Source organism: Panthera pardus, unplaced genomic scaffold, assembly GCF_024362965.1.
Source record: "Panthera pardus isolate Hobbes unplaced genomic scaffold, ASM2436296v1 HiC_scaffold_8, whole genome shotgun sequence".
Taxonomy (NCBI): Eukaryota; Metazoa; Chordata; class Mammalia; order Carnivora; family Felidae; genus Panthera; species Panthera pardus.
In genome coordinates, this window is record NW_026527013.1 from 150366786 (window position 1) to 150394544 (window position 27759).

General features: G+C 39.5%; 1 protein-coding gene across 2 annotated transcripts in view; it reads left to right on the plus strand.

The window, feature by feature from the left end:
* The window catches only part of NUP205 (nucleoporin 205), an 85540-nt gene extending 59897 nt beyond the window's left edge, over positions 1 to 25643 (plus strand). Inside the window, exons 31-44 of one of the 2 annotated variants that reach the window (XR_008420169.1) lie at positions 1036 to 1184; positions 2643 to 2834; positions 3718 to 3839; positions 5455 to 5593; positions 7724 to 7850; positions 13243 to 13319; positions 15332 to 15460; positions 15680 to 15806; positions 19315 to 19481; positions 21000 to 21123; positions 21610 to 21738; positions 22286 to 22359; positions 23550 to 23632; positions 24422 to 24528. Coding sequence is in view for 1 of the 2 variants with exons in the window: in XM_053896879.1 (XP_053752854.1) it covers positions 1036 to 1184; positions 2643 to 2834; positions 3718 to 3839; positions 5455 to 5593; positions 7724 to 7850; positions 13243 to 13319; positions 15332 to 15460; positions 15680 to 15806; positions 19315 to 19481; positions 21000 to 21123; positions 21610 to 21738; positions 22286 to 22359; positions 24422 to 24574 (1709 nt within the window). In the remaining variant the exon portion in view is untranslated. Of the gene's footprint in view, positions 1 to 1035; positions 1185 to 2642; positions 2835 to 3717; positions 3840 to 5454; positions 5594 to 7723; positions 7851 to 13242; positions 13320 to 15331; positions 15461 to 15679; positions 15807 to 19314; positions 19482 to 20999; positions 21124 to 21609; positions 21739 to 22285; positions 22360 to 23549; positions 23633 to 24421 lie in introns of both variants that reach the window. The other variant, XM_053896879.1, reaches the window with a different exon arrangement.
* Positions 25644 to 27759: the final 2116 nt, after the last annotated feature.

Consider the following 27759-nt stretch of genomic DNA (forward strand, 5'->3'; position numbering starts at 1 on the left):
CGACTGAAACAAAATTAAAAGTAGTGGTAAAAATATTTGAGGGGGAAAAATATTATTAAAACTCTGCAAGTTTGCCTTCTGCGAACATTATAATGAGACGTAAGGCACAATGTGGGTTACTTTTATTTTTCATGATTAAACCTTCTTCGTTTATACTCTCCGTTCTGATCAGTTCATCTTGAGAACTTTTCCCTGATTTAAAAATAGTTGCCGTGTAGTAGTTGTAAAAAGTCATAAGATTGGTTTGAAATACAGGTTATGGCTTTATGTAATACATTTTTGAAACTCTTCTAGAAGGTTTACATGAATCTTAGTAAAATATATGATCATATCTTTAATTATCTTTGTATATTTAAATTATTTTCATAAGGGGTATGGTTTTTTAATAAGTATTTTTAATAAGTATTTCAATTACAAAATATAAATAAAATCTGATTTTTTTGGAAGCAGATTTTTGTCGACTTTGTACCTAACTTTTTTTAGTCAAAATTCTCATAGATCCCAATAAAGGATGAAAATAGCTTGATTAGCAGAATAAATACAGGATATTGGTTCTCTTATTGTCTTATAATTCATTTTGATTTTGGGCGTGTGGGTGCCTGAGTCAGTCTGACTCTTGATTTTGGCTCAGATCATGATCTCACAGTTCATGGGAATGAGCCCCACCTCAGGCTCTGCACTGAGCATGGGGCTTGCTTGGGATTCTCTCTCTCCCTCCTTCTGCCCCTCCGCTGCTCATGTGCACGCACATGTGTGCATTTACTCTCACAAAAATAACATTAAAAAAAGTAGTTCATTTGATTTATTTAAGAATAGGGAGTTTATCCTTTTCATAACACAGTTGTCACCTTAGTGTACAATGTGTGCATTGTGTTTTTGAAGTTTAGCTGCCTAGACCCATTGGTTGGTGGGTCCTTGGGTACTACATGAAATAATGGAGGGATTTTTTTTTTCTTGTCTAGTCTATATGAAGCTCAGTCATCACACTGTTCTTTATTGGGGTGTTTTAAATATTTTCTGTTGTAACCCTTTTAGCCAAGAAAACCATGTGGGAAAGGCTGACAGCCCCTGAAGATGTATTTAGTAAATTACAACGAGAAAACATAGCCATCATTGAGAGCTACGGTGCTGCCCTCATGGAAGTGGTCTGTCGAGATGCTTGTGATGGCCATGAGATTGGAAGGGTACAGTAACTCCTGTTTAGTATAACAATTGAATAAATATTTTGACTTATTAAGGTATAAACTGAATTAACTTTGCAAATGCATGTTATATATTGAGAATTATTGTCTGCAATATATTTTAGTGAATTGTTTTTAATGTTTATTTTTTGAGAGAGAGAGAGAGAGAAAGAAAGAGAGGGGAGGGGCAGACAGAGAGGGAGTCACAGAATCCAACGCAGGCTCAAGGCTCTGAGCTGTCAGCACAGAGCCGACACGGGGCTCGAACTCACAAACCACCAGATCATGACCTGAGCTGAGATCAGATGCTTTAACCAACTGAGCCACCCAGGCGCCCCTACTGAATTTTCTTATTTGTTATAATTTGAAATTTCTATTTTATTTATTCATCTGTTTTCTTTATTTCTGTTCAGAATCTCAGTTCAGAATTTTCCCTCAGCATAATCTTTCTGCTGATTGTGAGGTTAGCCTTACACTGGTAGAAATGCTGCTTAATAAAGATCTTTGGTTAAGAGAATACTGGGTACACAGGTTTTATACTGAATATGTCTTTCTTCGCTTTGTGGAGGGGAATTTGCATTTATAATTCTTTAAAATACTGTACCACACTGGTGATAATACAATGAGAAGATAACTTCCTGCTAATGAAGAGTTTCATAGTATTTGAATCATATACAGCTGATCCTTAAACAACACGGGTTTAAACTGCGTGGGTCCACTTACTGTGCAGATTTGTTTTGACAGATACAGTACAGAACTGTAAATGTATTTTCTCTTTTTTGAACATTTTTTTTTCTCTAGCTTACTTAATTGGAAGAATACAGTATGTAATACATATAAGATAAAAAATATGTGTTAATCAACTATTTATGTATCCACCAGGCTTCTGGTCAGCAGTAGGCTCTTAGTAATTATAAGGTTGTGGGGAGTCAAAAAGTTATACATGGATTTTCAACTGTGCTCCTAACCCCCGTGTTGTTCAGGGGTCAGACGTATTTGAAGATGGTGGGAAACAGGCCTTTAAGAAATAGGATGAATATAAACTGTGTAGTCAGTTCTTAATTATGTTCAAAACAAAACAGTTTAAGTGTTGTTATGCATAGAAAAAGGACTGAAGAGGAGAGAGACCAAAATGGAGTAGCAGTGTTTATCAGGCCACATATATTCTATATGCTTTTCTATGTTTTCTAGGTTTCCTGTAATGTGCATGTAATACTTCACCATTAGGGGAAAAAGCTATTTTTAACAAGTCTCTTTTCTCCTTTTATTAATAAATCAAAATTCTGTATACACAGCTTTCAAGTTTCTCAAAAATAAAAAAAAAAAAACAACAAAATAAAATGTAATTGCAAGCTACCATTTCCCTTGTAAGAAAAGCTGTAAATATTTTCATATCAAGGGAGTTTCTGTCCTTGGTTTTGGTGGCCATCTCCATGTTTTGGGCTTTGATTTGTTCTTCAGATGCTGGCACTGGCTCTACTTGATCGGATCGTCTCTGTAGATAAACAGCAGCAGTGGCTCTTGTATCTTTCTAACAGTGGCTACTTGAAGGTGCTCGTGGACAGCTTGGTAGAAGATGACCACACTTTGCAGAGCTTATTAACGCCACAACCTCCCCTCTTAAAAGCCCTTTATACTTACGAATCCAAAATGGTAAGACTTTGTATTTATTTGAAGTTAGATCAACCGCTCACTTCCTCTTAGATCAATAGATGTATTAAAGAACGTGAATGTGGCCGACATTTTTAGTATTTCTGTCATGTAAGCTATAATCATTTCAAAGAGTTTTAAATTTGGAACATGTGTTAGAAATGTAGCTTCGAAGCATGCCAAAGATGAGTTGAAGTGATCCCGAGAGGGTTAGCCGGGTAATGGAACTGCTTGCTCCTCATTCAGGTTGCTGATGATGGGGAATAATGGGACGCTGAGTGCTCTGAGGAGAGCAGTAAGCAAAATTGTCTCTTCGCCACAGAATTCAGACTGTATTAGCTGCCTGTGGAACATTCCAACGTAGCTGTGCTGGTTCTGGTTTAAACACGAGATTTTCAATACCATATATAATGCATCATTTCCTTTCCTTCAGATTTGTTTTCTCTGTTTCCTCCTGGTTGAGAATACTACAGAGTCACAATAATGGAAGCACTAAAGTCTTAGACCCGTTATTAACTCCCCCCTCGTTTCTTTATTCAACAAGTGTTTATTAAATACCTGTTATATGCCAGGTGTGGCAGTAGGTGCTAGAGATACAGCTATGAGCAAAACCATCTCCCCCCCCCCCCCATATGCCCACATGACGATAAGTAAAACTACAGTTGAGTTGAATACTGTTTCTTGCAAGGCACTGTGCTGTGCCACCTCAGATATGCTGTGTTTAATCCTCGGAGAATCCCGTGTATCATGTGCCCCGCAGAGCTAGCTCGGAATTTCTCTTCAGTATGATGAGAGATCAGAACTATGCTGTGAGAGAGTCTCATTTTGATCTGAGGCTCTTGGATATGATTTCTGTATTGATGCTTTTCCTTTTGTAACTTCTTAGGCATTTCTTACAAGAGTGGCCAAGATACAGCAGGGCGCTTTAGAGCTGCTGAGGTCTGGGGTGATAGTGCGACTGGCGCAGTGCCAGGTCTATGACATGCGCCCAGAGATGGACCCGCAGGGGTAAGTGTCCGTATACGCTGGTATTGTTTCCGTACTGTTCCTTCATTGTAAAGGATTAGTGAGGAAAAAGAAGTTCCAAACGAAATCTTCGCCGTTGGTTTATCATTCTGTTTGAGCAGTACTCTTTCACCTTGATAACTTAAATTTTGGTCCTACATCCCTGCCTTTTACTAGTAAATGGAAGTTGCTAATAAGGGTAAGAGTAGGAGGGACCTAATGCTTTCCATTTGAGAGCAGTAATAGGGAAATAGGAGAGCATTTTGTTAGTAAATGGTTTTCTTCCCAACTTTAGTGTTCTGTTCAATAGAATATATATTTTTAGTTATACTGGTCCTTTAAAGTATTATAGTGAAATTATAATTTGTTGTGGATTTCTTATTCCTGATGACTTGAATAGTATTTTATATTTTTCTTTTTGTAGCGTTTTGCCACCTGCTTGTACATTTGAAAGCTTTTAGTCAAATTATTTTAAGTTTCAAGCTTCTTAACAGATTCTTGGTTCAGTTTGAATATGGGTTTTGGGTTTTTTTGTTTTTGTTTTTGTTTTCTTCATTTTTGTCTACTGGCTGCAGCATTGTTAGCCTATCCTCTTGGAAGTAAATAACACTGTTTTACTAATTTTCTTCATAAGCCCATTGCCAAATTGAATATTTGAGTTTTTCTAGGATTAACTATAGAACTGTTTTACCTCCAGAAAAGAAATGTAGGTTTTTTTTTTGTTGTTTTGTTTTCTGAAATTTTAAACATGACAGCTATTATTTTCGCCTTAGGTAAAGAGGATTGAGTTAATTACATTCCTTGGGTCTTGGCATATAATCACTTGTGTGTGCAAAGCTTTTCTCTTATTTATTTCTGTGTTTTGTGTCCATTCTCTTCATTCAGCAACCATTTTCTTTTGTCTAAAAATTTAAATATTTATAATAAATAATATTTTATTAATACCTAATCTTAAAAGTTCAGTGATATTAGGGGCACCTGGGTGGCTCAGTTGGTTAAGCATCTGACTTCAGCTCAGGTCATGATCTCATGGTTCATGAGTTTGAGCCCCCATCAGAGTCTGGAGCCTACTTCAGATTCTGCGTGTGTGTGTGTGTCTGTCTCTCGCTCACTCGCTCGCTCTCGCTCTCCCTCTCCCTCCCCCTGCTCATGCTCTGTCTCTCCTTCAAAATGAATAAACATTAAAAAAAAATTTTTTTTAAGTTAAGTGATTTTACAACTTCGTTTTAACTTTTTAAAGTTTTGATTTTTTAAATCTAATGGGCAAAGTAGATTCATTTTTGGCTGTGGGTATAGGAGGGGGAAACTTGGGGGAAAATAACTTGTTTTTATTTGTTTCTTGCTTATAGTTTCTATGGCCCAAGGGAGCTTTCAGAGTAGAATAAATATGTTTAGGAAATTCCAAGCATTGTCTTCAAATTATGCAGATTTTCTTTACTGAGTTTTTTCATAATTGAAATAACTCCGTTTTTACTGTCTATATGAGATGGAGAATTCTCATTAGTAGCTTCACATCTTAGGCACCTGTGATTGTTTGCCATGGAGATGGGCAGGAACTGTTAGCGTCCCTTAACTCTCGGACTGTCGCTCTCTCCTTGTTGGGTGGAAATGAATGAAGCATGTTTGGCATGAGAGACCCGCCAGTTTTCATCCCTGCCCCCGTGGACCGCTACCGGCAGATTCTGCTCCCGGCTCTCCGCTTGTGCCAGGTCATCCTCACGTCCAGCACGGCCCAGCACTTGCAGGCAGCAGGCCAGGTAAGAAGAGTCATTGCCCTGGAGGTCGTCTGGTGCAGGGGCTGCGTTTTAGAGTTGCAGAAACCCTAGGCATAGACAGCGTCCATGGGTTTACCGTCCGCTGTGGCAGACCCGGGCACTGATAGCCAGCCCCCTGGTACCTTGCGTGAACTTCACTGGCCCATTCTTACATATACTCTTATTTGAATGAAACCCCACAGTGAAGAATGGAATAGTGAGATGGAAAGCAAGAGCTCGAAACGTGTTCTTCTGTAAAGGGAAGTGGTTATGATGATAGGAATAAGCTGCTTCTAAAATGTGGTTTAACCAGGGATTTAGCAAGAGGCCATACACTGTGTTAGGGCTTGCAGAAAGTATAAAGGATAGATGATTTAATTTTTATTTAAATTTTTAAATTTAATTGTGATATTTAGAGAACGAAGTAATTGAAGTAAGTGAATTTTCTAACTAAATTTTTTTTCATTGAACACCAGAAATTCGTTTTATTTTCCTCTCTTTTCAGTTGAAGCCTTCAAAAAAAGAAATCTTTGTCTCTTTAAACTAATAATACAATATATAATCTAGCCATTCACCGATTAGACTTATCATTATGACTCTGGAGTCTTTATTGTTTTGCCCTATTATTGCAACACTCTCCAGAACTGTGTCCCAATACCTCATGGTAATGTTATGTGCTTTCCCTGTCTTCACTCTCCAGGCTTATGTCACCAGGGTAGAATGCTGCTGTTTCTAACATAGCACCGTGTTTTGTTTTGTTTTGTTTATGTATTTTTTAAAATTTTTTAAGTTTATTTATTTCGAGAGAGTGTGCTTGTGTGCACACACGTGAGTGCGCCCCTGAGTGGGGGAGGGGCAGAAAGAAAAGGAGAGAGAGAGAATCCCAAGCATGCTCCACGTTGTCAGTGCAGAGCCTGGTGCGGGTCTCAAACCCAAGAACCATGAGATCATTACCTGAGCCGAAGGTGGGCACTTAACAGACTGAGCCACCTAGGCACCAGTTTTTTCTTTCTTCCCTTTTTTTAAGAGAGAGAGCACGTGAGTCGGGGAGGGGCAGAGGGGGTGAGAGAGAGAGAATCCTAAGCAGTCTCCATGCTCAGTGTGCAGCCCGATGTGAGACTTGATCCCACAACCCCGGGATCATGACCTGAGCTAATATCAAGGGTCGGACACTCAACCGACTGAGCCACCCAGGCGCCTCGACATCTTGTTTTATACTGCGTTAGTACATCTTACCCCTTTCATATGTGGCCTTTGGGTCAGTTCTTTAAAACTCAGAGACTTCCCCTGTCTTCTCTTTTATTGAGATTAAGATTTCTTTTTATTCTAAGTGGGACATTGTGATGATATAAGATTCTCTGATGCCACTCTTGTACTGGCTTTCGCAGAATCCCCCAAGGAGCTTGTTTTAAAAACACAGATTACGGAGCACCACATCCAGCAGTTACAGGCTAAGGCCAGGAATCTGAATTAAAACCTCAAAAGGGACACAGTTGCTGAGTGATTCAGATGTTTGGCTTGTTTTGGCATAGAGGCTCAGCCTTCAAGGCGTTCAGTCGAGTTGAGGAGACATCCCATCCCGTGTGAAACTGAGTCCATGATGGTATGCTGGAAAATGCCAGTGTGGAAGGGCGCAGTTTAGAGGGCAGGGTTTTTCTCTCGTTTGTATTTACCATATCAAAAGGAGAATTTAACAAAAGCTTTTATGTGATTGTCCCCATGTCAGGCCAATCAGATTTTTATAGAGCAACTTAAATTCAGTAAGTCATTTTTATATCCATTTATTTTAAACTCCTGTTCTAGTTCCACTTGGACAAAAATAAAAGAAACTGAGAGTTAAGTAACAGTATTCATATAGTAGTTCTAAGTTATACTTTTCAACCGTAGCCTCTAAATACAGTAATTTCTAAACTTTGAAATGATCTTTCTTGTGAATTTTAGGTAAATATTTGCTTCTTGAAGAAATAAGCCACATAAATGCAAAAGACGATTCTTATATTACGTTCATTGTGATTCATGACATTGAATTTCTGGCTTCAGCGTTACTAAAAAAAGATGAATTATAAATTCATAATACAATTTTCTCCTGTTGACCTCTGTTTTTTCCATTCCGCTCCCTTCTCCTCGGCTCAGGTGTTGCAGTTTCTCATTTCGCATTCTGATACCATCCAAGCAATCCTGCGCTGCCAGGACGTGAGCGCTGGGTCCCTGCAGGAACTGGCTCTACTGACAGGAATTATAAGTAAAGCAGCACTTCCTGGTGAGTCGATTATGTTGGATGGACTTTGAAATTCTTTACGGACTGACGTACGCTTAATACAATGAGGTTCTTACGGCTTTGCAATACGTAGGACTTGCTTGAAATTGGTCCTAACCGTTAACTGCTTTTTTTTTTAATTAGTAAGTTTTTATTTATAAGAGTGATATATGTCATACAAAAATTCAGAGTTCAAGAAAATAATGACTACTCAAAACCTCACTGCCTAGAATTTACCAAGTGTTTTTTTAGTATATGTGCTGCTGAAGCGAGCCTTTCAAATGTTGTTTTATATGTATGTATACGAGACAGGGACGGAGGCACACAGAGATAACTTACGAGAATGACATTATTTTTCACGTGCATTGTTAGAAAACTATTTAATTTTACATGAGTTCAACAGATTAAGAAATTAATTGAAGAGAGGAACACCTGGGTGGCTCAGTTGGCTAAGCATCTGACTCTTGATCTTGACTCTTGACTCTTGATCTCGTGGTTCATGAGATTGAGCCCCATTTCAGGCCTTGTGCCGACAGTGCAGTCTGCTTGGGATTCTCTCTCTCCTTCTTTCTCTGTCCCTCCCCCTATCTCTCCCTCTTTCTCTCTCTTTCTCTCCTCTTCTCTCTCTCTCTCAAAAGAAAAAGAAATTAATTGAAAGAAAAACTGAAGACCTTGTTGAATTCCAGACAAATGTTTTTTTTTTACTACAAGATTACAAGGGCTGTTAGTTCTTAAATGATCACTGTGATGAAGAAGGAAAAAAAGATTATGAAACATTATTAAGATATTTGGTTATTTTTTTTCCTTTGAATTTCCTTACCATCTGTATATTTTAGACAGAATCAATTAACTCCTATAGTATGCAAGACTGAAATCATGAGTTCTTTTATACTTCTTTTTCCACCTTCAGATTATCTTTGCCTATATTATTTTTACTCTGTCAGGTTTTATTTACATTCAGACCTGTACCCATGAAACCTTCAGCTGTTCAGTTTTATTTGTATATTTACGTGCATTCACTGAAACACACCATTGTTTTTTTTTCCCCACAGCTTCACTGTTCTTAGTTCTTTCTTTCGATTTATCTCTTGGTATTTTTAATTTGTATTGAGGTCCTTTCCCCCAAGAAAAAGTATATTACAGTCCCTGAATTTTCTAATGTTTATCAGCATCTAAAGGTTGCCTCTTTTTCTCCTTCTCTCTCTACCCCTCCCCTGCTCATGCTCTGTCTGTCTCTCTCTCTCTCTCAAAAAATAAATAAACATTAAAAAAATGTTAAAAAAAAAGGGGAAGCACCTGGGTGGCTCAGTTGGTTAAGTGTCCGACTTCAGCTCAGGTCATGATTTCACAGCTCATGGGTTTGAGCCCCATGTCAGGCTCTGTGCTGACAGCTCAGAGTCTGGAGCCTGCTTCAGATTCCGTGTCTCCCTCTCTCTCTGCCCCTCCCTCGCTCATGCTCTGTCGCTGTCTCTCTCTCTCTCTCTCTCTCTCTCTCTCTCTCTCTCAAAAATAAATAAACATTAAAAAAAATTAAAAAAAAATACAGGTTGCCTCTTTTCGTGAAAGATGGCATGGCTGATTATGATTCTTTCCCTCAGAACTTATAATATTAATGATAACAGCTTGCATTTATTAAGCATAATGTGCCAAGTACTATTTCTTTAAACACTTAGCATATTTATTTAATTCTCACAAGGGTCTTATGAGGTAGAACTGTTTTCCACATTTTACAGATGAGAAAACTGAGGCACAGAGAGGTTACCTTGTCCAAAGTCACATAGATAATACTGCTGGTGTAGTTTCCCAGCCAATATGGCTTCTGAGCCTGTGCAGTTAACTAGTAGGCTACACTATCTCCACTATGTTGCTATGGAGAAGGCTGAGGCCAGCCCAGGATTCTACCCCACCACCGGTATGTTTTCCTCTCTGAGGGGTGTCAGTGTTTGAGCCCGTGGTATTGGGAGAGGGAGCGGGTTTGGCTGGGCAGAGTGCTTAGGCCTGTGCTTATTCTGAGGAGAGCCCAGCTTCCACTCTGCCCAGTCACGGTGTGTCCCAGTGCCGTGCGCTTGTCGTGCTCATTCCCCACTCATGCCAGTGTCTTTCAATGATACCAAGTCAGGCCGTCCTTCCTGCCTCTGCTGAGGTCCCACAGTGCTTTGTAGTGGTTCTCCTAACCGTTTTCCCCTTGGTTTCCCCAGGGCCTTACCTAAGTACTGTAAAAGGCTTCTCTGCAAATTGAAGAGGTTCATGAGAATTTGCAAATGTTTTTGGTTTAATCTTCTTTTTTTTTGACATTGCTTCTGAGGAGTGGAATAAAGGTCATGGGCTGAATTGTGCTGCTTACTTCAGAATTTTCTCTAGTTTTTTTTCTTTGCCATCACCATTTTTCGCTATTTATGGCATAATTCTTCCCCCACCCCCTTGTGCTGAATTTTGTTCATTTTGTAGGTTGATGACAGGAGGGACATTCTATGATGCTCCTTCATTCTGCCATCTTAGCCTAGAAGTGCTGAGTTAGGTATCGAGAGAATTTACCTTTTATCAAATCCTCTCTGACAAGGTGGTTTTATTCATGAAGTCTTCTGTCAGTAACTTTTTTAAAAGCCTAAATTTTCTATATTTTGCTAATAGCATCATTTGACCCTGTCATCGTATTAAGATTGTATTAAGAAAAGCACTTTATTTTATCTTATTAATGTTTTTTTGTTTGTTTATTGAGAGTGAGAGAGGGAGGGAGCAAGTACAAGCAGAGAGGGGCAGAGAGACAGGGAGAGAGAGAATCCCGAACCGGCTCCTTCCAGTTAGCGCAGAGCCCAAAGCAGGACCTGATCGCATGACCACGAGATCATGACCCGAGTTGAAATCAGGAGTTGGATGACCGACCACCTGAGCCACCCAGGTGCCCCAGCAGTTTCACAGGCTCGTGAAAAAAAAGAAAAGTAAAAGTGGTGCAGCGGCTGTCTAAAGTGGTTTAGGGAACAGCGACCAGCAGTTCTTGTTCTCTAAAGGGAATTAGGTATCAACTTAGCTTATTTTTTTGAGAAGTTTCTATGCATATGGCGTCAAATTGTCCCCTCCCTGCACAAGTGAAATCAGATGATACGCACTGCTACGTAAGTAACTTCTTTTTTCCAGTTTGTCTTGGAGATCTTTTCCCTCACCACATAGAGCTCCTACCTCATTCTTTTAAATTGGGTATCATTTTCCAGTTGCGAGAGTTAACCAGGTCTTTGTTCTTTAACCAGACACCTGTAACATGTTTACTGTTTCCAAGCTTTTTAAAAAATTTCCAACAGTGTTGCATTTAATAACTGTGTATGTATGTCTGTGTATGTGTGTCTATGTGTATATATAGGCATTTTGTAGATTTGAGCTGGTAGGCTTGATAAATGCCTGGCAGTCGTTGGCCAGAAAATAAAAACACTTAAATTTTTCTTCTGAAGATAATGACAAACACCCTCCCAAAAGTTTCAGACAAACTTGTAACAGTTTTCACTCCTATCAGCCCCACTCTGCACAGTTTAGCCTTTGAGGACATACTGTTTTGTGTTCTCCTGTAATTTTACTATATATTTTTTTTATCTTAAATTCTCACATTAAATTTTAAGCCCATTTATAACTGTGTCCCCCATATTGCCTAGCCTCATACCGGTTATGTCATACCTCCTCAAATACTGACCAAAAGGTTAATTTTTTTTCTATGACCCACAAATATTCTGGAAAGTGTTTTGGAGTTGAGACCAATGTAAATGGTACACCTAGTACTCATTTGGCACTTAGCAGAAGCATCTTACAGAAACTGAGAGCGTCTTACAGAAATTGGTAGTCTTTTTTTTTTTTTTTTTTAAGATTCTGTTTTTTTTTTTTTTTGTTTTAAACGTTTTATTTATTTTTGAGACGGAGAGAGACAGAGCATGAACGGGGCAGGGGCAGAGAGAGAGGGAGACACAGAATCAGAAGCAGGCTCCAGGCTCTGAGTCGTCAGCCCAGAGCCCGACGCGGGGCTCGAACTCACAGACTGCGAGATCGTGACCTGAGCTGAAGTCGGACGCTTAACCGACTGAGCCACCCAGGTGCCCCAAAGATTCTGTTTTTAAGTAATCTCTACACCCAACATGGGGCTTGAACTTACAACCCTGAGATCAAGAGTTGCATCTTCCACTGACTGAGCCAGTCAGGTGCCTCCCAAGTAGTCTTTTAAAGAGAGGCAGCAGGTGGAAAAAAGGAACTGGGGAATAGCAATACGTGTTGCAGAAATCAGGAAACTTGAGAACAGAGAGGAAAAGGCCCACATTTCATGGCGGTGTTAGGTACAAGGTCCAGCTTTAAGGGGTAGGATGGGAAAGAGGGTTTAAAAATACAAGCAGCAAATGTGGACAAAATATTTCAAGAATTTGATATTAACCATATGTTCGCTTATTTGGGGGTTTTATTTTTTGGAGTACAAGGGAGACCTGAACGTGTTTTCAAATAGGAAAAATCTTCTGTGGCGGGGTAGATTTGGATAAGCTGGAAAAGTGATCCTCAGAGCAAACTCCCAGAGGAGGTGGAGAAGGGAAGGGATGGGATCTAGTGGAGTAATGAGGCACAGGTGGGCCAAGCCAGCATGTGAGGTCGTGGGCTGAGAAATCTACAAAGAGGAGGTCTTGTTACTATAAGGAGCAAAAGATAAGGTTCTGGGTTACACGCTCTAGAGCTTATGCTTGGAGGTAAGGACTGAATTAAGGAGATTGTGAAAACAAAGGGTGGCCAGGATGGGTTCAGGTGGGTCATGAGCATGAGTACAGCCATGGAGGAAAGGAAGAAACCAGCAGAGTGAGTGAGCTGCGTGTTTACCTGGAGAACCTGGAAGTAAAGGGTGTTCATCCCGGTACTGTAAGATTGATCAACTTGATTTAAGAATTCTGTAATAAGTCTAAACAGAAGTTTAATGGGAACTTTTGTGTGTACGTGCAAACTCTACTTTGCCTAAGGGGAAAAGAAAAAAAAAATCAGATGATACAGTACCTAGAAGAGTTAAAAGAAAAAAGAAATACATTTCATTTTTAGTGTTTTATATCCTAAACTTTCAGCAGGAGAGAGTAATTTACTTCTGAGTTTAGAACATTTTTAACTTTTATGGTTATAAATAAAAAGTAGATTTATCTCAAAAACTTTAAAAAGTGCCTTATGAAATCACAAATTCAGTCTAGATTTAGATTGCGTTTGAGCGAACATGTACTGGTGTGCTTATAGTCTTTGTGAAGTTGTATTTCCCAGAACTCCTTTGTGGCAAGTCTGTGTCTTTTCTTGTACATAAAGAATATAAAATGCTAGAATTGTTCTTCCTAGTTTTTAAATGTTTTTATTTTGTTGACCATAAAACTGTATTTAAAAGCATTCCAAATTTTATCAGGTATATTAAGTGAACTTGATATTGATGCAAATGAAGGATCTCTAATGGAGCTACAGGGACATATTGGAAGATTCCAGGTAACTGACTCTTACTTCTTTTAAGAGTAGTACTGTAAGACAACAAAATACAACAGCCCTCTTATCCATCCTCCCTATTCTGTTTCCTGGATTTGGGCAAACCCTCTCAACGGTTTTTAATCTATTATCTCTAAATAAATATGCTTATTTTTGAATTTTAGGAATCATCTATTGATTTTCCATTGAGAAGGGTGAGAACTTAAGATCCCTTTTTTCCTTTTCTTCCACCATACAGTATGGACACTTCTCACAACACCCCTCCACCCACTGCTGAAACTCAATATAATTATGAATTTGATTAGATCAGTACTTAGTGTTCTGCTGTTATTATTATGTAAATATAGTATTTGAATAAGAATGGGTGATAGGTTACTTTTGGGCACAACATTATGTTTTCCATAGAGTGAATAATTATTTCTTTTTTTTATTTGTTTGGTTTTTATGTGTTTATTTCTAAGCTCTCTTCCAGTTGTGTGATCTCCTTTAATATATTCAAGCATATTAGATAGCTTATCAACTAGATATTTACCACAGTCTTTCTGGGAGCCTCCTGGCCTGCTTTGATCCGGACATCTTCGTTTTTGATTGGCTGCAGAGTAATTATATTTATATACTAGAATTTATATTTCATTGTTTTTGATATAGTAACTTTCTTAACCAACCAGTCCTCTTTTCATGAACTGTTTTTTCAAGTTTCCAAAAGAAAACTGCCGCTATCAGCATTTTTGGGTACAAATTTTTGAACTAGAGATTAGATAGCAATAACTGGTATCACTGGGTCCAAGGGTGCACACACAGTACATGTTGAGTCATTATCAAACAGCACTCCAGAAAGGATGGTCCCAAAGACTCTTCTCTTTCTTTCTTTCTTTCTTTTTTTTTTTTTTTTTTTGTCGTCTAATGTTTTTCATTGGTAGGGAGAAAAAGATATTTTTGATGGGTCTTTCATAAGGTGAAAGAAATGTTTTAGTGCATTTGTTTTGTCTGTAAGGGTAGCAAACGGCAGGTAATCTCTTAAAAATAGATATAACTGTTTTGGTAAAATAAACTTATATTGTAATCTTTTCAATATGTTTTGCCTTATCCAGTCTTATTATGTAAACTAACATCAGTTTACATAAGCTATTATATATCTATGTATGTCTGTATATGAATGTAGGTGTGTGTGATACCAGTTTTCAAAGTGCATGTTTTTAATGTCCATTTATTATGTGCAGAGCACTATAGACTAAGCACTATAAATACAATTCTTTGTCTCAGGTAATCCTGACAACAAGTAAGGTAGGAATTGCTATTTTCCTAAGAATGTGAGCATTGAGGCTTCTGGAAGTTAAGTAACTTGTTGTAGATCACATAGCAAGAAGTCAGGTACCTGCTATGGAAACCCACATCTCTGATTGAAATCACTAGATAGGCGTATTACCAATTTTGAAAATCTTCTCCTTCTCTTTAAGAACCTTAGGAAAAATGGTATTGTCGGGTGAAAAGTAGCAACATTTCAAGGAGAGGACATCTTCATTTTATCTGCCAAGGGTACCTGTGTGTTCTCAGCTCCTTTACAAAGTCCCCAGAGGCGGCTATAGGAGAAATAGCCTTTAAACTTGAGCATTCATAGACAACATTATCACGGACATGCTTGTTACAAGCTGTCTTCTGTTTGCCATCTCATTTTGCTTCTCATTATTTATCAACTTGTGTTTATTTAATCGGTATCTACCAAGGAATTATTTGGTGTGATACAGAATATTCTCTAATGTTTACAATGTAATGGGGATTAACTGCTAAAAAAAAAAAATGATGTTCTTTTAGTGAGTTGACTGCCAAGCAGATACATTTGCAAAAAGGTGAATTTTATTGTGCTAACTTCAGTGCCTCAGTTGGAGGTAAGAAATCAGATGCTTTAGAGAGTGATTCCACTCCCCAGTGAGTTCTTTTTTATATCCCTCAAAGAGGGGTAGCTGATTTTACACCTACCGGATTGGCTCTGAACAAAGTATCTTTCTCTTTCTTAGCGCCAGTGCTTAGGACTCCTGAGCCGCTTTGGGGGCTCTGACAGACTGCGTCAGTTTAAATTTCAAGATGATAATGTGGAGGGAGATAGAGTGAGCAAGAAAGATGAGCTTGAACTGGCCATGCAGCAGGTAAGAGGAGTGAGCGTTGTGTATCCGTTCTTGAACATCTGTGTGTTTTTTGGAAGCGTGATGAAAACAACAGATGTGAGTGGTTTTACAGATTGATTTAGAGCTTTGTTGTAATTTTACAGATTGATCACTAGCTTTGTTTTCCTTCAACTCTGGAGTTCCATGATATTGGGCATTTGGGGAACTAATATTTTTGTCACTGTTACTCTTCCATTGTAGATCTGTGCCAATGTCATGGAATATTGCCAGTCACTCCTGTTACAGAGCTCCCCCACCTTTCAGCATGCTATGTGCCTCTTCACCCCGAGCCTGTCAGAAACCATTAATAGAGATGGACCCCGGCAAGGTGAGCCGAGTCGTTTCCTTCTGTATTTGAGTATTAAGTTGCTGTGATTAAGACAGGCTCTAGTTGGCTCCAGTGAGATGCAGTGTTTTCTTTATGTGTCATTAGTGGGAAAATTTGTAAATGACTTTAAGGAGTGGTAAGGAGTTGGCGTCATTAGTCTTGTGGATAGTCTAGAGAGCTGGAGAGGACAGAGAAATTCAAGATTTTCTGAGGATAAATTTCTAAATAGAAGAGCCTTGTGGGGAGAGTGTGGTTTTGAATAGTATCTGAGATGCCAAAGAAAGGATCTAGAATTGGTGATTAAGCTAGTCGGGTGAAAAATGTGAAAATGTAACAGTTTAGATGTGAAATCATGTTAAGCTGAATGCATGGCTAAATTGGGTCCTGTATTATAGCTCCAGGTTTCTGTACCATAGCAAATTAAAATGTAGATGCTAAGTGAGCTGACATAGCCCATGATTTCCTAATGACACAGTCGGCAAGATCTGGAAAAGGAGGGCTAAGGGTTGATTGAAGTGGTTATCCCATGGGCCACTCAGAAGCCAAAACCCATTCTGATCTCAGTGGTGGTAATGGAATGGACTGCTGCTGATTTCCGGAAGCTCTTTGTGTGAGGTTTCTGAAAATCTTTTTGTCACATTTTTATCTCCTTCAAGATCTTATTTTCCCTGGAAATTACTTAATCACTTAAAATACTTAATAGAATGATGTTATGAGAAATATATTAGTTTAACAATATATAACCACTGTCTCATGTAACTGGTGCCAAGAACTGACTCTATTTGTGTAACTCTATTATAAAGTGACCAGGGGGGCCCTTTTCTTCTCCCTTGAATCAAACATTTTCATACAAACTTGATCTGATCATAACATTTTCAAGTGATGGACACCTGGGTGGCTCAGTTGGTTAAGCGTCTAACTTCGGCTCAGGTCATGATCTCACAGTTCGTGGGTTTGACCCCTGCATTAGGCTCTCTGCTGATAGCACGGAGCCTGCTTGGGATTCTGCCTCAATCTCTCTCCCTCTCCCTCTCCCTCCCACTTCCCCTCCCTCCTGCCCTCTTTCCCCCCTAGCTTGTGCGCGCGCTCTCTCTCTCTCTCAAAAACAATAAACATTAAAAAAATTTTTTTAAATATTTTTAAATGAAATTGTAGTTTTGTCATTTATTCTCCGAAAACAATCATATGCTAATAATGTGTCATTAGTAATTATTAAAATTTCATTTAGCTTCTTCTCACTTTGAGCACATCTTTCCCATACTGGATCATTCTTTGATCTTTAATACTTAATGATGAACTTTATGAAGGCTTATATATTGGTTTTTATTTTTCCTCAGACTTTTTAAAGATTTAATAAGCATACATACCTTTGCCAATTGTAGACACGGCGTGGGTAGGTATGTAGTAAGTTCAAGAACATTTAGTTGTAGAGAAGTAGCTTAACCTTAGCAGTTAAGAATATAGACCGATGATGAACTGCCTAGACTTGAATCCCAATTCTCTAAGTGACTATTCATATGACTTCAGAAAAATTATTTAACCCTCTCTGTGCCTCAGTTTCCTCATCTGTAAAATGGGAGTAATAACAAGCTCCTAATTTATAGTGTAAGGATTAAATGTGTTAATGTCTGTGAAATGCTTTAGAACAGTGTCTGGTCCTTAGCACTGCCTAAATGTTAGCTCTTATTATTTTCATTATTGCTGTTGTCATTATTGTCTATCATTTAGTATATGTACTATTACTTGTGGTCCAGGGCCCTTTCCTATAGCACTTCTACTCCCTGGACCTTGTGATCTTTCCTGCAGAATCTGCTTTCTGTAGTCAGCTCTTTTGTGAGCAGTCCCCATGAAGCTAAGTCTGGTAGCTTCTGCACACCTTAATACTTTCTAGACTTGAGCAGGTTTGCGTGTGAGAACTCCTGATATGTGCCAGAGTACTGTCAGCATTGGACCATTCTCTTTCTGGATGTGTTCCTGCCAGACTAGATAATGATACAGTCGTTCCTGGGCACCAGAGTACCTAATTTCACCAGCAGAAGGCTCTGTATCATAGAGACTGTCACATCTTCACTGAGGACTAGAAAGGGAAACCTGGCAACTGATGTGAGTCCAGGATGTCCTGGTTGGTGGCAACATCCGCTGACAAGGAACTGTTGTCTCGCTTCCACTCTTCACGAAGACCTGTGAAATGTGACTTAGAAACAAAGTTAAGGGAGACAGTGGAGAAGGAAGCCAATGCACATCTCCCTGCAGTATTCGTGGTAGTTAGAGCCACTGAACAAAGATTATCTCCGAATTGAACTTGAAATTACTAAGGTGTTTCTCAAGAAATCCCTCGATCAAAGGGGAAGTTGCTCCACTGCGCCAGTCCTGCCAGCTCTTCCCTTTGCAGAAAACTTTCCCGACATCCCATTGTTCCTTTGTACCTTCATCAGAAGCTAGTCAGGTAAAAGGCAGATCATTTTGTTTTCTTACCCAAAAGGACTTATGGTGCTAAGAGAGTTGTTGAAGTTTAAATTTCATTATATTATTTGAATATCTCAGTTAGTGCTCTCCTTCTCTTGGGAAGAATGACTTTGAGCTGGGAATTCAGCAACCAGAAAGATGCAGACCAGAAGTGAATCCACATAACCAGAGCTGTAGGGTAAAGCAGGAATTACTCGCCTGGGGCCAGGAAACTCCAGACTTGTGTGTGAGGCTTGCGTCTGTGTGTTCATGGCGGGGGCAGGGGGAGAAGCTGGATGCAAAGGTTTATAATTAATGGTTCTGAAAGAGGTCTTCCCCCCGATAAAGGGAAAGTTCTGTCAGTGTCCCATCGGCCAGATTTCCTTATTCTCTTCAGGTCTTCAGCTTTATGCACATATCTGATCATAGTAGCTCCTAACCCCTCCTCTGAACTGTCAGAAGTATTTAAAAGTGGTTTTGGGTTGGGGCTCCTGGGTGGCTCAGTCAGTTAAGCATCCAACTCTTGACTTTGGTTTAGGTCATGATCTCACAGTTCATGGGTTCAAGCCCCTCATCGGGCTCTGCACTGACAGTGCGGAGCCTGCTTAGGATTCTCTCTCTCCCTCTCTCTCTCTCTGCCCCTACCTACTTGCTAACTCTCTCTCTCTCTCTCTCAAAATAAATTAATAACCATTGAAAAAATTTTTTTAAAAAAGTAGTCTTGGGTTGGTCTTAATAATAGGTTACATGCCCTTCAATTCTTGGCATATCCTGTTTAAAACTAGGTGATTTGAGGGGCATCTGGGTGACTCATTCAGTTAAGTGTCCAAATCTTGATTTTGGCTGGGATCATAATCCCATGATTTGTGGAATCAAGCCCCGCATCAGGTTCTGCACCGAGAGCACAGAGTCTGCTTGGGATTCTCTCTCTCCGTCCCTTTCTGCCCCTTCCCCCCCCCCCCCAATAATAAATAATAATTTAAAAAAAATCACAACAGGTCATTCGAGATTCATATCAAATTCTTATAAGTGGAACATCGTTTTTTATTATCAACTCTATTAGATACTCAAGCTCCAGTGATTCCATATTGGCGCCTGCCCGGTTTGGGCATTATTGTCTACCTGCTGAAACAGAGCGCTAATGATTTCTTCAGCTATTACGACAGCCATCGACGGAGTGTCAACAAACTTCAGAATGTAGAGCAACTTCCACCTGATGAGATAAAAGAGGTATGAACCTCATCATGAGCTGTGCAGATTTCTGAGAAGCCTTTGCTTTTCCTCACAAGGACCAGAATACTGGTGTCAGACTTGTGAGCAAAGATGATGTATGCAGGGAGACGAAAGGGCTTGAAGTGGTTCCTCTGTGTGGCTTTAAGAAGAGCCCCTCACCTTAGCACCACGCCTCAGAAGCAGAGTAGCACGTCACTGAAATACAGTGAAGCTGCACTTGTTGAAGAACACCACCCGCCCTCCGGTAGAACGGCCGCTGGCCTTTGAAGGAGGGTTTTGGTAATTTATACTCTAAAATCTGTGCTGAGAAACTTGGGTGTCCATTGCAGATGCTTATTCAGTAGAAGTGACCCCTTAAGGTGCCTCTGTGCCTTCAGCATCTTCAGTATCTATTGAGTGAATTTTTCAGACAAACGGGATGGCAGATCAGACTTGACTGCCTGCTCTCAATGAGCCAGAATCACTCGCTGACGTTTATTGCAGCTAAAGATGCTGAGTTGCCGGGCTTGCTCCCTCAGTAGCCGGACTACACGGTATCTCTTGCCCAGTGCTGGAGCTTCTTGGTGTCCTTTGGCAGCCTCGATGTTGAACCGATTTGCCATTCCTGGTTTGCACCAACTCCCCTGAAAACTCGATGTCACTCTTCAGAGTAGTCAAGCCTGCCCCTTCTTGCCACTCTTCTGATGATCAGAGGGAACACTGAGTGTTTTCCATGTGCCAGGCCCTGAGCTACAAGTTCTGGCTCAACACATGAGCCTTTTTTCTCAGATGAGAAAATGGAGGCACTGGAAGTTTGAATAACTTACCCGAAGCCACCCAGCTAGCACGTACCGAGGCGGGAGTTATTGGTGGGGTTCAGGCGAGCCCTGGAATCGGGAGGCTTACAGCCGACAGCCCCTCCTCCTCCCATTGCAGCTCATGGGCCGTGCCGGTCCTCGCAGGGGGCCCGCAGCCTCCCAGTGAAGCGTGTGGCGCCCTCCCAGCCCGTCCGCCAAACCCAGCGTCTGGGTTGTAAATCGCATCTCTGTGCTTATGCCAAATAGAGGTGTGATGAAGGGAGTTTCTGGCCGATGAGCATATTTTTGTATCGGCTGTAGAAATCCACTGTACGTTTTCTTCAGAAGATACATGACAGCTGTCAGAGAACTTCTCCATGGCAGTGTTAAACCTACTGCTTGAAAAACCTACTGTTTCATCTCGTTTTACCTTGATGGGAAGTTAAGGGTTGGTCGGCCCATCAGCAGATTGGAAATGTCTATTTCAGGGATGAGACCTTTTCCAGAAAGCAGCACGTGAATCTTCATTTGTGAATTTAATTGGTTTGGCTCTCTGTTTTTCTATAAAGTTACTAGCTTCCTAACTAGCTTAGATAATAGCTCTTGTCTGCAAGGACATTTAAACTTCTTCAAACGTTTTTCACAGTGCTTATCGCAAGTGACCCTCTGTATAGAATTCCATGAAGTTTTGGTTACAGTTCACATCATCACTAATACTGTGTTTGTTTCTGGTTCTCAGTTGTGTCAGTCTGTGATGCCTGTTGGTGTTGAGAAAATCTCCACTGCCCAGAAATATGTCCTAGCAAGACGGCGTTTGGTGAAGTTGATCAACAATCGAGCCAAACTACTTTCCCTGTGTTCTTGTATCCTTAATGAAGTCACAGTGGGAACTGGAATGGTGACCTTTAAAAGATTCTTTAAATGTAGAGACTGTTTACTGATTCTCACATTTTTTGGGCATCAAAGCCATATGGAAAAGGACATAATTATTGTTGATTTTTTTCCAGTAAATGCCCGATATATTTCCAAATTAAAAATTTTCCTTACCTTTTAGAGTAGCTAGTAATCCTGATAATGTGTACAGTCACTCTGTGTCTGGATAGGAAGCAAGGACACTGGAGACTGTGCTGGCACAGCACACGCGCCCCCCCTCCCCCCTCCCCCCTCCCCCAGGCCCCACCTCATTCCTCTCAACACGTCTTGCTGCTTTCTAGGGAAACAGACCCTTGCCCCTGTCGGTTAGACTGAGGCAGTGCGTATGTCACTAAGTGGTCCTATCTCCTTTTTTCCCCTCCTCAGCAGCTGGTTTGATGAGATTGTTTTCCTTTAGTCCGAGCTCTCTTCTGTAGTTATCATAGAGACCTGCCTATTTATTCTTTGGCGCCATCTGGAGTACTACTTGTTACATTGCACGCCCACCGATTCTCAGGATTCCCTGTTTGCCTCCAGAACCTTATTTAAAAGCAGAAGACTACAAGGTAAACTTCATTCTGAAAATCTATAGATCTCAGTGCTTTGAAAACCTAGTTACATTTTTATTTTTTGTTTCCAGGTTACTAAGAGTGGATTGGGCAATGGAGAGCTACTTAGTTATTAGACATGACTATTTCTTGTTTTACTTCTATTCATGGGAAATTGTGTGGACAATATGAACATCTTAAGACACTGCTCTTCAGCTTCTTGCAGTTAAGGGCTGGCCAGCTCCAGAGTCCCCTGCTCACAAATAATTTTCTAGAAGAATGGATGTGGGTCAGCCTGGGCCATGATCTCTATTAAGTGAGCCTGTTTGACCAGTGAGCTTGTATTGGATCCCTTAGTGGGAAAGAAACGGAAGGAAAGCTTGCAGACTCTGACCTAGACAAGTGAAATGCTTTCCAGGGGCTTCTAGTTACTGAAAGTTGAAATAGATTTCTCAGCCTTGACCCATGTTTTTTTGTGGCACTGTGGTTCATTGTCTTCAGATTCTTCCAGGGTGTAGTAGACGCATCCTGGTAAAGCTGTTTTGACTGTGTCTTTTATCTCTAGATTCCTTCGCTTCAGAAACCAACCTGGATTTCAGAAGTGGTCTGACTGCAGTGAGCCAACATGACATAGACCAGGTAAGGTTCTAGTCTCATACCCTTGTTCTTTTCTGGAAGGACAAAGGAAGAGCCTAGTGTGTTAATAAGTTTATGATTTTCAGGGCTATGTACAAAGACCTGATTTTAATTCGTGCCTGGCCACCCAACAGCTCTGGGACTTTGAACAACCTGATTTTGAGCCTCCATTTCCTCAGTGAAGAAACGGAAATGATAATTCAGCCTCAAACAGTTTTGTCAGGATTAAATGAGGTTTCATATGTGGGGCTCCTAGGGGAGTAGTGCCTGGAAGGTGTAACATCGAGTTCAGTAAATTACTGAGCATGTGATCTGGAAACTGCCAGTTTCTTTAGATTAACTTTGTCGACTTTAGGCACAAAGTGTCACTCAGCACTTAATTTTCCAGAAAATAATTTAAATGGAGAGATGGGGAGTAGCCATTACAAATTCCACTTAGGAGACCATAGTATTATTATACAGTAGTATGTACTTAGTAACCTCTTGGCCAGTAATGTTGGAATGAATGAAGAGAATTCCAAAAATAATTAAAATGAAAACTTAATATGAAACTAATAGGAAAGTCTTGGGAACAGAGTAGTTAGCAGGGTACATGAATTATAGCTGGATCTGTCCCTAGGCATCTGAATGTCCTTAGCCATGATTTTTTTTTAACTTTTTTTTTTAATGTTTATTTATTTTTGAGAGAAAGAGAGACAGAGCGTGAGCTGGGGAGGGACAGAGACAGAGGGAGACACAGAATCTGAAGCAGGCTCCAGGCTCTGAGCTGTCAGCACAGAGCCCGACGCGGGGCTCGAACTCACGGACTGTGAGATCATGACCTGCTGAAGTTGGACACTTAACCGACTGAGCCGCCCAGGCGCCCCCCTAGCCGTGATTGGATAAAGCCTCTCTACTCTTCCCTAATCCCTCTTGGCCACTACCTTTCTTAAAGCTGAAGGTTAGGCTTTTTCCAGGAAAGAGCATCCTCCAGACCATGCTTAACCAGACATCATAAAGAGCATGCTCTCATCCCAGCCCTGACTACATCTGCCCCAGAGTGACTTCATAATAGCAATCCATGTTTTGGCTAGACTTGTTTAGGTAAGCTTTAATGTTCAGTTAGGTCATGGGCACAATTAGGCAAAGTATAGATCTACCAGAAGATGTTTGATAAATATGTGTTGAATTAATCACTATTTCTGTTTCATTAGACTGTGCTGTTATAAAGTGAGAAGAAATGCAGGATTAATAAATAACCTTCTCACTCTGTTTTGATTTTACTGCAAAACTGAAGGCAGGTAGATTTTATCTAATTTTGCACTTAATATTAACATTTCACTATTATGCCAAAAAGATCCATTCGAAATCAAATGTGCATTCTAAATTTTTTTTTTTTTTTTTTTTTTAACGTTTATTTATTTTTGAGACAGAGAGAGACAGAGCATGAACGGGGGAGGGTCAGAGAGAGAGGGAGACACAGAATCTGAAATAGGCTCCAGGCTCTGAGCGGTCAGCACAGAGCCCGACGCGGGGCTCGAACTCGCATACCGCAAGATCGTGACCTGAGCCGAAGTCGGATGCTTAACCGACTGAGCCACCCAGACGCCCCTCAAATGTGCATTCTAAAATACATGAATTCTAAAGTGTATACCAGGTTCTTCTGTTTATATTGTTTGAAAGTGAAAGCATGGAAATGGTTTTTTATTTCTTTTTTTTTAATTGCAAAACCAAGTAAAAAGTAAAAGCTTCTTTCCAGTTTATCCTGTTTCTTTCCCCAGAGGCATCCACTCCTAACAACTTATGTCACTGGTCAGGAAATATTTTACTGCAGTATGTCCATATGTCAACAACAGCATCATTTGTTGTTGTTATTTAAAATTTTAAACATTTATAGAAGACAGGAAAGAGGGAAAAACAATATCATACCAATAAATTGTAGCATAGAAGGAATGTTTAGTTAATTTGCTACATGAGAAAGGACCACATTACAAAATTTCAAAGATAGTTTAAATTGGAAGACATGAAACAAAAAATATTTGAGACTATAGTTTTAATAACAAAATGTCATCTGTGTTAACTCTAGCTTCAGGCTGACGCCATCAACGCTTTTGGAGAATCACTACAAAAGAAACTTCTGGACATTGAAGGATTATACTCGAAAGTTCGATCTCGCTATAGTTTCATACAAGCTCTTGTCAGACGTATCCGAGGCCTGCTGAGGATATCAAGGAACTAAGAGCCCGTGCTTATACTCTTCTAGGGAAGAGAAGAATTGGGGAAAACTGTCCCCTTTTTATGGACTAGTTTGTTTCTAAATTATGACCAAAAAATATTTTGCTATTTCTTTCTTTATATATGGACATCTTTTCTGTAAATTTCTTTGCCTGGTTCCAACCTCACTAGTAAAAAATAAATACTTTTTAAAAAAAGACACAAAACATATGGCTAGTCATTTTTGAAATTTTACCTAGAAAATGATCAACGTTATTGGGAATCCCCTTTCCACAGTGGTAGTTTTCCCCTAGGGGTATAATTCTGAATGTTCTCTTAAAGGCATAGTCTGGAAATTGCAGTTTTTTATCTCTTTGTTATTTGCATTGCATTTCTGTGATAATCAAGGTCACTCCATGGGGTAGAGTGGACCACAAACTATAGTTATGCTGTTTGATAGAATAGTGTACTCACTACTGTGAAGATCTAATAGAAATGTCCCAAGAAAGGAAGTTATCTCTTTGCTAAAATTATTTTTTTTCCTGCATGTTAGTGGCAGTATAATAATTTGGATTTGTCCAAATTATTTGATTGTGAAATTTCTCAAATTAATCACCTACTGATAATTTCTCATATAATTAATGTGATGCCTACGATTAGGGCAAAAGAATTTAGACCATCATCACTCTACTTCTTGCCCAATTGTGCTTATGTTCAAGTGACTACATCATCTCAAAGTCCATTTTTCCCTTTCTAGCCATAAATTAGTTCAGCCTAAAATAAAGGAGAGAAAGGGAAAAGTGTCTTGACTCATGAGTAGCAGAAAATTAATACTTAGTTCTATAGTGTTTCTTTTTTAAAAATATAATTTTTTTTTATAATTTCTGTGGCTTTTTAGCATATTAAAATTTTTTAAATGTTTACTTATGTTTTTCTCCTTAACTATTTGCAAGTATATTGTAGACATAGTGACACTTTATCCGTAATATTTCAGCAACGAATAACAAGGATATTTCCTTCCAAATCATAATACCATTATTGCACTTAAGACATTTGCTAATAAAATACAATAAAATTTTCAAATATTAAGGCAATATTCAAATTTCAATTGCCCCCAAAATGTACTTCTAGAACTTCAATTTTTTTTATCCAGAATTAAATCAAGAATCACACATTACATTTAGTTATCTCTTTAGTTTCCTTGATTCTGAAATGTTTCCCCTCCTTTTTGGGGGGAGATGGTGATTAATGTGACACTTGTTAGCTGTTTTGAAAAGGGTCCCAAAGTTACTTTTGTTTTTGTTTTTAAATTAAGTTTAGCTTAAACATTTTTGGCAAGAATACTACAATTCTGTGGGTGACACTATGCCTTCATATATCAGGAGGTTCCTATCAGTTTGTCCCATTATTTTAAGTTTGCGTACTTAATTAAGGTAGTGTTTGACACACCAGCATTGTAAAGGTTATCTTTCTTCCCTTGTAATGAATAATCTGTGGGTTGATACTTTGAGACTGAATTTATGTTTCCAAAAACTATCAGCCGTTGCTTTTTAAAAAATGCTTATTTTTAACGTTTATTTATTTTTGAGAGATAGGGCACGAGTTGGGGAGGGGCAGAGAGAGAGGGAGACACAGAATCCAAAGCAGGCTCCAGGCTCTGAGCTGTCAGCACGGAGCCCCATGTGGGGCTCGAACTCACAAACTGCAGATCATGATCGGAGCCAAAGTCAGACGCTTAACCGACTGAGCCACCCAGGTGCCCTTAAAAATGCTTATTTTTGAGAGAGAGAGAGGAGGGGAGGGGCAGAGAGAGACAGGGACAGAGGATCCAAAGCAGGTTCTGTGCTAACAGCAGAGAGCCCCATGAGGGGCTTGAACTCACAAACTGTGAGATCATGACCTAAGCCGAAGTTGGACACTTAAGCCAACTGAGCCGCCCAGGTGCCCCTCTGCCACTGCTTTTATCATTAACTCAGGTTTAAAAAATTGTGTATGGTTTTGATCATACAAATAATATCAATATTATAAACATGCAGACACCCACTCTATCCTCATGTTACATACCTCATCAAATCTTAAAATTAACCCTATTTGCTCAAGAATTTATTTTTATTTTTTTTATTAAAGATTTTTTAATGTTGATTTTTGAGAAAGAAAGTATGAGCAGGGAAGGGGCAGATAGAGAGGGAGACACAGAATCTGAAGCAGGCTCCAGGCTCTGAGTGGTCAGCACAGAGCCCAATGTGGGGCTTGAATTCACAGACCACGAGATCATGACCTGAGCTGAAGTCAGATGCTTAAATGACTGAGCCACCCAGGCACGCCAAGAATGTTTTTTTTTTTTTTTCTTTTAAAGAAATATACTATGGTAGATACAGTTGGGGCTCCTGTGAACTTCCTGTTCCCAATTCCCCTACATCCCTTCCAGAGGTAACCATTGTCATGAAGTTATTGTTGAATTTGCCATTCATGTTTTATGCTTCTACTACATATGTGTGTATCCATAGACATTAACAAGTATTGTTTTACAGGGTTACTTTTTTTTTAATTCTTATTTTAATTCCTGTTAACAGAATGTTGTATTAGTTTCAGGTGTACAACATAGTGATTCAGGAATTCATACATCACCCGATGCTCATCACAAGTGCAGTCCTTAATCCCCATCACTTATTTAACCCATCCCTTGTTTTATAGGTTGTTAATCTTGATATGTGGGTTGTCCTACTAATGGATCAATTTGTAGTTTGCTTTTTTTTGGTTCAGCATTGTGTTTTTAATAATTGCTCATACTCATTTATTAAAAATCTTGAATGGTAGTTATCGATTTTACAGATACCCAAATTTATGCCGTCTGTTGTTGGTGGACTGGTGTACATTTAAATTCCCGCTATTATTTGTGTTTGTGTTTGCTATTACGAGCTGTGCTGCAGTGATTATCATACATGTCTCCTTGGATGAGACATGTGCTATGTGAGAAGGCCTCTCTGGATCACATAATTACGAGTGGAAATCTTGAGACAGAGGTTAAGAGTTCTAAATTTCACTAGACGTTGCTGTATTTTTCTTAGTGGTTGCTCCAATTTACTCCTACCCATGGGGTGAGAGTTTCTGTTTTTTCATACCATTAAGCACAGTTCCAATTGTCATACTTTTGTTTTTTTCTAACGACTTATTTTTTTACAGCAGTTTTAAGTTTCCAATAAAACAGAG